The 11,199-nt window shown below is 35.2% G+C and overlaps 1 protein-coding gene across 3 annotated transcripts; it reads right to left on the bottom strand.

Annotated features, from left to right (window-relative positions):
* Positions 1-3,918: 3,918 nt before the first annotated feature.
* Positions 3,919-10,852, bottom strand: LOC124437461. 3 transcript variants are annotated; one of them, XR_006945694.1, is made up of 5 exons: positions 10,779-10,852; positions 9,194-9,265; positions 8,547-8,697; positions 8,026-8,228; positions 3,919-4,224 (listed from the first exon to the last, which is right to left on the bottom strand). XR_006945694.1 is itself a non-coding variant. In XM_046987443.1 (4 exons), the coding sequence occupies exons 2-4, from the start codon at positions 9,261-9,263 to the stop codon at positions 8,099-8,101; spliced, it is 351 nt and encodes a 116-aa protein (XP_046843399.1). In that variant the 5' UTR covers positions 9,264-9,271; positions 10,779-10,852; the 3' UTR covers positions 7,986-8,098. The 3 variants fall into 3 exon arrangements, 1 of the variants encoding a protein (XP_046843399.1); XR_006945693.1 differs by having other exon boundaries at positions 9,194-9,271; XM_046987443.1 differs by lacking the exon at positions 3,919-4,224 and having other exon boundaries at positions 7,986-8,228; positions 9,194-9,271.
* Between the last annotated feature and the right edge of the window lie 347 nt (positions 10,853-11,199).

Consider the following 11,199-nt stretch of genomic DNA (forward strand, 5'->3'; position numbering starts at 1 on the left):
TGCAGCTATTTTGAAAAAAAAAAACTAATTAAATCAGTGATCAAGTTTCGCCTGCTCTTCATATTGTTTCATTCAAGTGAATATTGTAGCTACATATAAAATTCACTATTTAACTACCTCAAAACTTAAATAAGCAACAGGTCTACAAATTACTATTATTCTTTTCATGCTAAAATGGGTTCAATATAAATGTGAAAAATGTATTTTTACATGAAAAAACGTCAGCAATTTTGTAATAAACGGGCGTCACTTGCCAAAATATTGAACATATTGTAATGAGCTTACCAATTGTGAATACAGCAGCGATACCATTATGATGCAACATGGACATCAGAGATTCCACTATTTCACCTAATGTTAAGGAACATAAAGGCAGGTTTACTTTAGGCCAATGAGTTGCTGTTCTTTCCGATTCCAAGATTGCCTTGACCCATATAATGCTGGTCTCTTCTGCAGTAACGACGACACCATCACCGTTCAATTGCAGGTTTTCGCCCAAAACCCAAACGTCGGAATTTGGTTGTCTACCAATGCAGCAAACAGCTTCGTACGTGTCTCTCACTTCATTGATTCGGCATTTCCTGGAAGCGTTATTTTGTTAAAAGTTCAGGGTTTAAATTGTTCATTTATGTCAATTTTATTCATGAAGTAGCTAGAAGTTACTTCACCGCAAAAAATGGTTAGGCTTATTTCACCTCAACATGAAAGAGTTATCAAGCTTGTGTATCAAAATGACGGGGATAGTTTATCTGATCGAATAATCTGAATTAGTTCATAATTACATTTTGTGAAATGAGGGCGACAAGACAACGTCTCCAATACAGTGAAAAATTTGAAAAACGAAATACATCTTGAATTACGAAAATAATAATTTTGATAATTTGATTTACCTAAAATAGTTCTTTATCTGCCACTTGATGAAGCATTTGAATTCATGAGGATCGAAGTCACTTGTCAACACACCTGAACTATATGATTTATTTAAACTATGGGTCTGGAAGGTACTATTTAGTAATTCATAGTTTGTTCCAGTTTAGGTCATAGTTTAGTAAATCATGAGACATTGATAGTCTGTTAGATTCAGATCTTCTGGCTTTGAGCTTCATTAAATCAATTGACATTGAAGCTTCCAAGTTCCAAGTACCATGTTAATTGTATAAATGACGATGAACTGCGCTGTTTCTCTGAAATGTCTCCATCAAAATGACGGGTTTTTAAAATGAGAACCAAAAAGACAAAAAAGATAATAGATATACATGAAATGTTAGATCTCGAATCACAGATCACAAGAGGAAGGCTATTGGACACTGTGTTAAAAGTTCAGGTGCAAGTTCGATCTTTGACATTAGAAGAAAAAACTTTTCTTGGCAGATGTTTGATTGCGTGACAACATTATTAAAATCAATAATTATAATATTTAAAATAATAAAACAGAGACTTAATCGTGGTAACAAAATTTGAATATCACCAATACCACTATTAATATTCACTATGTGAACTATGTTGGGTTTGATTGGTCAGCTACCTGCAAAAAATTCTCGATATCTGTAGGTATGACGCTTTATCTACAAATAATAGTTAGTTTCTACTTTTGTTGACAACAGTAAAAGCTGGTTTTGAAAAAGTCAAACAGTAGGGATGTTTGCCATAGTTTCTAAATATGATTTGTAAAACCTTTTGAACAAAAATGATCCGGAAACACTAAAAAATCAGCGAAGCTGGCTTTGAACATATTTAATTACTGTATATTTAAAGCTGATTTACTTTAATTAACCATCTAACAAGGACAAAAAGCAAAGGTTTTAAAACTGTTTTACATTGATATGTTACATCATTATTTCAATCATTTGAAAAGAATAATAAAACAATTATTGAACTCGGCTTTCAAATGATAAAACTAATTATTCAGACATCGGTCAGAATGTTATTCGCTTCATGTTCGCTTCGGTAGATAACATTGATCTGAATAATTCTTGATATCATGCTCAACATCATTCAACAATAGAATTTTATTTTAAATCCCAACAACATTTATGTGCAGTATATATTTAGAAACTTGTGAAAAAACCTCAATATATATAAACTTATTTAAAGTGTATTTAATTGATTTCCTGATTTATACAGGTGTACGTACCTTCCTTGTTTGAACAAGATGGAAAAGGAACTCTTGTCTGACGTTCTTATTTTACTGGCTGTCAAAGAAAATTGCTCTCCTGCAGGTAGAGTTAACATATATTTATACTGTTTAATACTTTTCAGTAAGCATACTTCAAAACAACATAGTTTCAACACTTATCATGCTAATGATTTTCAAATTATGGAAAAAGAAAGTCTTTATGCCATTAATTGAGTTAATCGTCCTTTTCTTACAAGGTCGCTATATTGTTCTTATTCTTATTTCTACATTAAATAAATATACATAACTATCTATCTTTCCTGTCTCAAATGTTTTTGATGAGTTTGTTCAGTACTTGATAACTATTTTTAGTTGATATGACCAAACAATTTAAACATCTCAACATAACAAGAAATTCTTACGACAACATTGCTCAGTTTTGTCTGTTGCGATAGTAATTTATTTATATTTTACTTCACGAGGAGAGCAGAAGCAATAATATGTACAAATTACAAATCTCTCATACCTCGTACTTAATCTTAAATATGCAAAGGAAAATTTATTTTGTATTATTCTGAGTTGAAATTTGCTTGGCATTCTGCGACAGTCAGTAGGATGGTGTCACGTGGAAAGCGCATGGGGGGTTTGCAGATCACGTGAAAAAGATTGTAGTAACAAAACTGTAAAGGAAGAGTCATAGATATGCTACCTGTGAAAAGACTGGCGTCTTCCTCAAGTTTTTCTCCCTATCTTGCGACTTCAGTGGTTATTTATAATGCGAGTTGCAACTTTCCGTCCTATGTTGTGAAACATCGGTTGCGACTTATCCCTTTGTACTTAAATACTTAAATTTTTGACTTATTGAGTGTAGTAATTAACACCAGCAGCCTCGCCACAGCGCAAGCCTGCATGATGTGACTAATGAGTAATGAGCCTTTGCCACTATAGACAGCCATTCGAAAAAGTAAGATCAATGAAAGATATGCTTTTAACGTGATATGGCAGACTTCATTATTCAATCTCTTCCTTGGCAACAAAAGATCCAATTGTGTTCATAGTAAATATTGAGCGGGATGTTTGTCATTTGATCATACGTCATTTTGAACTCCCCATCCAAACATGAGTTACATGATGCATTAATTTATTGAAACAGCAACATGTCCTGTATTCTCAATGTTGTGTGCTAAGTTCCCTTTCACCCAAAAGATTAAGTATTTTGCAAATTGCATCGACCAAAGTTGCATCACTTCGAGTATCATTGTGTGTTTAATTCACAGTTTCAAATAACTGGACTGTTGATTGATGAAGAACAACAGGAGGAGAGGGGATTAGGGATATAAAGCAGGGGGCTTTAAAAAGAACAGTTACAAAAAATTTGTTTGGAAAATTTATTCAAAAAGGAGTTTGCAAAAACTGAATTGTTATTGCATTGAATTATTGGAATATGTTAATAACGCCATGAAACAACTTCCAGGTAATGTCGCTGACATCTTTAAGCTGGCGGGTTAAAAAGTACAAAATGTGTTTATGATGTAAAATCAACTATGAACATAAAAAATTTCACCCGAAAGTTTCCATTGCATTAGACTACTTTGTTCTTTCTAAGTCCAAAGATTTCTCAGGGACTGTGGTAATCTCGTTGAAAAACGGTTTATGCAACCAAGTTAATCAGGGAGTTTGAAAAATAAAAAATTAGATCGTTGAAATTATAATCGGTGATGCATACAGTGTGAAAACTACTCAAGTTTGTCCCCCCCCGTAGGAATAGCTAATTTAAAAAGAAATATAAGTGATGCAAGATATTGATATATGAATACACAGTAATATTCACCTGTAAAAGATAAGGTTGATTATAAGTTAATGCGTCTGAATATAATGTAACCTAGGAACCTTTTAAATTAGCCCATTTTTACGTTGGTAAAACTGCATTCGATTTGTCAAAGTTCTACGTTACTACTCACTAGGAAGTAATATTAACTACATCACCATATATCCTTCGAGAAAATGTCTATAACCTCTCCGGACAACATGGGATCTTTGTTCAACTTCATTTTAGCAATTTTGGACTGGGACGAGTCATTAACTTCTTCACTACGTGTATTTTCAAGCTATAAACACAGACAAAAACAGCATGAGTAATGGGAGGTTCACTGAGGGTTATTAAGGTACAAATAGTCAATCTAGAACACTTCTACCGAAAGTTCACGCATATGATCAGTCACTTTAAGTAGTATGTATTATGTTAAATGTTTAAGGTGTTACATTCAACAGTGTATTCGTGTGCCCTCATGTTAGCGTGCTAAATGATCTATCACCTGAAGACACAATATGTTCCCTTGCCTAAGTGTTCTAAATGTCTCTCATATTATTGTATTAAATGATCCTTCGGAGTTCTCTTTCAGATTTTGAAATGTTCTCTCACTGTAATGCATTAAATGCTCACTTCAATATACTAAACGATTCCTCACCTCAGTGTTATCAGTGTTTCATCAGAGTTTATAGTTCATATCACTGTTCCCACCTAAAGCATTCTGTAGCAATTTGGTGAGAACAGAGTCCCTATATGCTACCACAATAGTTGCATCGGCAAAGGCAGACATAACATTGTCTTAAGCTGATAAACTTTTGTTCAAATAAATACAGTACCGCTCGCGTATTCTTAACCTACGGTACGCTTATGAAACGCGTATGATACGAAAAACATACGCGTATGATACGAGAACGATACGCGTATGATACAAGAAAGATACGCGTATGATACGAGAACAATACGCGTATGATACGAGAACGATACTCGTATGATAGAAGAGAGATACGCGTATGATACGAGAACGATACGCGTACGATACAAGAGCGATACGCGTATGATACGAGAACAATACGCGTATGATACAAGAAAGATACGCGTATGATACGAGAACGATACGCGTATGATACGAGAACAATACGCGTATGATACAAGAAAGATACGCGTATAATACGAGAACGATACGCGTACGATACGAGAACGATACGCGTATGATACGAGAACAATACGCGTATGATACAAGAAAGATACGCGTATGATACGACAAAGATACGCGTATGATACGAGAACGATACGCGTATGATACGAGAACAATACGCGTATGATACAAGAAAGATACGCGTATGATACGAGAACAATACGCGTATGATACGAGAACGATACGCGTATGATAGAAGAGAGATACGCGTATGATACGAGAACGATACGCGTACGATACAAGAGCGATACGCGTATGATACGAGAACAATACGCGTATGATACAAGAAAGATACGCGTATGATACGAGAACGATACGCGTATGATACGAGAACAATACGCGTATGATACAAGAAAGATACGCGTATAATACGAGAACGATACGCGTACGATACAAGAAAGATACGCGTATGATACGAGAACGATACGCGTATGATACGAGAACAATACGCGTATGATACGAGGATACGCGTATGATACAAGAGCGATACGCGTATGATACGAGAACGATACGCGTATGATACGAGAGATACGCGTATGATACGAACGATACGCGTATGATGACGAGAACGATACGCGTATGATACGAGAACGATACGCGTATGATACGAGAAAGATACGCGTATGATACGAGAACGATACGCGTATGATACGAGAACGATACGCGTATGATACGAGAACAATACGCGTATGATACAAGAAAGATACGCGTATGATACGAGAACGATACGCGTATGATACGAGAACAATACGCGTATGATACGAGGATACGCGTATGATACAAGAGCGATACGCGTATGATACGAGAACGATACGCGTATGATACGAGAGATACGCGTATGATACGAGAACGATACGCGTATGATACGAGAACGATACGCGTATGATACGAGAACGATACGCGTATGATACAAGAAAGATACGCGTATGATACGAGAACGATACGCGTATGATACAAGAAAGATACGCGTATGATACGAGAACGATACGCGTATGATACAAGAAAGATACGCGTATGATACGAGAACGATACGCGTATGATACAAGAAAGATACGCGTATGATACGAGAACGATACGCGTATGATACAAGAAAGATACGCGTATGATACGAGAACAATACGCGTATGATACAAGGATACGCGTATGATACAAGAGCGATACGCGTATGATACGAGAACGATACGCGTATGATACGAGAGAGATACGCGTATGATACAAGAAAGATACGCGTATGATACGAGAACAATACGCGTATGATACGAGGATACGCGTATGATACAAGAGCGATACGCGTATGATACGAGAACGATACGCGTATGATACGAGAGATACGCGTATGATACGAGAACGATACGCGTATGATACGAGAACGATACGCGTATGATACGAGAACGATACGCGTATGATACGAGAACGATACGCGTATGATACGAGAGCGATACGCGTATGATACGAGAACGATACGCGTATGATACGAGAGCGATACGCATATGATACGAGACGATACGCGTATGATACGAGAACGATACGCGTATGATACGAAACGATACGCGTATGATACGAGAACGATACGCGTATGATACGAGATACGCGTATGATACGAAAACGATACGCGTATGATACGAGAACGATACGCGTATGATACGAGAACGATACGCGTATGATACGAGAACGATACGCGTATGATACGAGAACGATACGCGTATGATACGAGAACGATACGCGTATGATACGAGAACGATACGCGTATGATACGAGAGCGATACGCGTATGATACGAGAACGATACGCGTATGATACGAGAACGATACGCGTATGATACGAGAACGATACGCGTATGATACAAGAAAGATACGCGTATGATACGAGAACGATACGCGTATGATACAAGAAAGATACGCGTATGATACGAGAACAATACGCGTATGATACGAGGATACGCGTATGATACAAGAGCGATACGCGTATGATACGAGAACGATACGCGTATGATACGAGAGAGATACGCGTATGATACGAGAACGATACGCGTATGATACGAGAACGATACGCGTATGATACGAGAACGATACGCGTATGATACGAGAACGATACGCGTATGATACGAGAGCGATACGTGTATGATACGAGAACGATACGCGTATAATACGAGAGCGATACGCGTATGATACGAGACGATACGCGTATGATACGAGAACGATACACGTATGATACGAAAACGATACGCGTATGATACGAGAACGATACGTGTATAATACGAGAGCGATACGCGTATGATACGAAAACGATACGCGTATGATACGAGAACGATACGCGTATGATACGAAAACGATACGTGTATAATACGAGAGCGATACGCGTATGATACGAGAACGATACGTGTATAATACGAGAGCGATACGCGTATGATACGAAAACGATACGCGTATGATACGAGAACGATACGCGTATGATACGAGAACGATACGTGTATAATACGAGAGCGATACGCGTATGATACGAGAACGATACGCGTATGATACGAGAACGATACGCGTATGATACGAGAACGATACGCGTATGATACGAGAGCGATACGCGTATGATACGAGAACGATACGCGTATGATACGAGAACGATACGCGTATGATACGAGAACGATACGTGTATAATACGAGAGCGATACGCGTATGATACGAGAACGATATGCGTATGATGCGAGAACGATACGCGTATGATGCGAGAACGATACGCATATGATACGAGAACGATACGCGTATGATATGAGAACGATACGCATATGATACGAGAACGATACGCGTATCATACGCAAAATTTTTGTTAACAAATGCGCGAGCGGTACTGTACATATGATTATCTACTGTCTTAATTTTGAATATGCTAAGCAAAATTTATTTTGTTTTACCTTAAGTTGACAAATATCGAAACGTCGGTAATGAGCTATTGGCATAACGAAAATCAATATAATCAGACGCTTTTCAACCAAATTTGTGGTTGATCTCATTCTTCAAAGAATCTTCATCATTTTTTCTCTCCTTTACTACAGTCACATACAAACGAGGTTCTGGGTTGAATGATATCCCGCAATATCCATTTATCCAAGAAAATCTACAAAACAATAATTCGCGTTGTATCACATTTGAAATTTCATATTTGCATACTTTTAAAAGCAAAAAATTTAATAAAAAAATTTTTCAGAACAATTAAACACGCGTCAGTCACTGCTTTGAATCATAAGTGCGAGAAATGGTTGAATTTATTCTATATTTTACAGAAAACGCTTGTCGTGCATAATTACGTAGCTATACTTCACGTCTTTTTAAATGTAAATACAACTTATAATTAAATGTATCTTGTGCTTGGATAAGAAACCTTTTCAAGCATTTTTAAAAATTATTTACAAGCCTCAAGTGGACTTTTACTTACTGTTTTAATTTTTCAGTGACGTCTTTGCGAATACGGTAAAAGTCGTCAAGAAATCCTCTGGTGAAATTGTGATCAAAATCATCTTCATCAGAATCTTCATCATCAGAATATATTTTGGACACATCGTTCTCACTCAACATTTCAGGAACATCTGAAAGACAAAATTGTTATTAAAACACAATTTACACGCCTGTGATAACCTCTGTGATTGGTGTAGTAACCTGCGCCTGAAAAAACGAACTTGCCTCACAAAAAGTTATATTTTGTACGTAAATATACTTATTTCTGTGATATTGGCCCAGTACCATATTTTTGCAATTATCATGCAAAAACGATGACTTTACATTTTTTAACCATTTTATTAAGAAACTTAAAAACTTAAACAGAGCAAGCAAATCACACTCTTTTTTTAACTTATTATTACATTTAAACCTGATTTTTTACTAATTACATTACAAATTATCTTGAAGTAATTAAATGCACCTGTAACTGTGTGTACATATCTAACAGGATGGTTGTAGCTACATGTCATTCTAACTGATTATGATTTGAAATAAAGTGAAATAAAACAATAGCAGTATTGTATCTTGTTCATAAGAACATATTTGTGCCAGATAATTACCGATAAAATAAAATAGAATAAATACCTTCTTTTCTCTTTATAACACCAGCTAAAGATGTGATGCATTCAGCATCGGGAGCTTCACATGACAGCATTTCTACAACTCATATTTTAAAAAGTGTGAGTAAGACAAGCTTCATAGAACAAGTTGCCTGTTAAGGTGTTCACTTTGCTCAAGTGATTAAACCATTTCAGTATTTGTATGACCTTATCCAAACATAAATGTTGTAAAAATGTTGCAAAATTGAGCCTGGTGATTTTTATGCTTTTGTTATGATGAGCAACTTTCCTAATGGGTCAATCAGGCCATTTAAACAAATGAAAACCATTTGGTTGTAATTTTATAAAATAAAAAAAAAACAGAAGGAAAGTGTTGCAAGTAATATATAATTAACTGGAAGTATGAAAGCTAAATTCACCCAAATAACATTGCTAAATGTTCCCAAACCCATGAATATGTAAAGTTTTGTCAACAAGAGAGCCAAAATATTGGCAAAACTTCTTACTCTAATACCTATATGTTGTATAATGTATCAAGCATAATCTTCTTTGCATATATGTTTCAAATTATTTCTAAAATGATGGCTTGTATCGTTTAATGATTACAGATTTACATTTTTTCTCTCATTGCAGGGGCCATATAGCAGAATAATGATGCAGTGATGTTTGGCAGCTTGTTACTAAAAAGGGGCAAACATTTTTTCTTTAAAAATTAATATTCATTCATAATGATACTTGCTCTAAATATATACAAATGTAGTCTTCCTTTTATGTACATTAAAACCAGTGATAGCAAATTGAAAAGCTAGCCACAATAAAAAAATGCAAGTCTACGTGCTGTCCATGATCTTTCATTAAAGAGAATACCTCTTCATGGTGATCTGAGAAGTTGTGGATCTTACAAACATTCTTCCTTTAAGACTGAACATTTTAAAAATGTCTTTTTAACACTAAGTATGAATTGAAGTAAGTAAGTAGATACTAGTTTAAGTTGTTTTATTGGTAGTATGAATTAAGGAATAGCTATGTAATATTGTTTGTATAAAAATATGTACTTATAGTATTAGTTATATGGTTTTTTATTAATTAAAACCTTTGTAATTAAACCATAACTGTTACAAAAAAGAGTTCACGTTTAATAAATACAAATATAAATTCAAATTCAAGTCCAATTATTGATGTCTATACCATCAAAGCTTTTGTTCACATGTTATTTAATGGTTTGTCTGTAGACATGACAACACTGATAAGAACTTCATTCTACATATTTTACTGAAAAAATCGTTGATGTTTACGTGCAAAAAGTTTCAAACACAATTAGTAAAGCATGGAAAACATTTCCTTCAATTTGTTCCAAACCGAAAGCACAATTTGATACATCAAACTTCTACTTTAAATGAAAACATAGAAACTGAGCGATTTGCTGGAATTTCCAAAAGTAATAAAGAATGAAGGATTCTTCATCCAATACAGACTGTTTTATATGCAGTTTCGCGCGAATTTCTGTGGGAATGTTTTGATCATTTATTTAGGTTTTTTACCCCAATCGCAACAGAAATACAAAAGTAGGTTTTAGCATAACATAGATGAAAAGAAATGCAATTACATACCTGATTTCAAAACGAATAACCTGAGCAAAATATGAAATATTCCACACAAAATTGCTTAGCAATGGCGAAGTCTAAGAAATTAGTAGATTGAAATTATAATCGGTGACGTTACAGCCTGATAATTATTAAATTCATCATATTTGTCTCACCCAGCCCCCTCCCTCCCCCTGTATACATATAAATGAATACAAAATTAGGGGTTGTTAATCTTTGCCTTTAACTTCTGTGTTTATCAAATGTCGACTGCAAATTTTAATATATTCTCTATCTTCAAGTTGAAGACTTCAACTTGTAGCGATAAACGAATATTTTTGTCAAATCTTGGATTAATTTTAACACTGAATTATATGTAAAGTATATGAAATGGCTTGTCGTCCTAAAGATTATGAAAGTGGATATGAAGAGTCAAGATTTAAGAATG

The sequence above is a fragment of the Xenia sp. Carnegie-2017 genome, unplaced genomic scaffold (assembly GCF_021976095.1).
Source record: "Xenia sp. Carnegie-2017 unplaced genomic scaffold, XeniaSp_v1 HiC_scaffold_16, whole genome shotgun sequence".
NCBI lineage: Eukaryota > Metazoa > Cnidaria > Anthozoa > Malacalcyonacea > Xeniidae > Xenia > Xenia sp. Carnegie-2017.

Coding starts and splice junctions, on each gene's coding strand:
- LOC124437461 (XM_046987443.1), bottom strand. CDS start 9,263: ATGCTGTCATGTGAAGCTCCCGATGCTGAATGCATCACATCTTTAGCT. Junction 8,698..9,193: donor TGTTATAAAGAGAAAAGAAG/GTATTTATTCTA, acceptor TTTGTCTTTCAG/ATGTTCCTGAAATGTTGAGT. Junction 8,229..8,546: donor GTCACTGAAAAATTAAAACA/GTAAGTAAAAGT, acceptor ATTGTTTTGTAG/ATTTTCTTGGATAAATGGAT.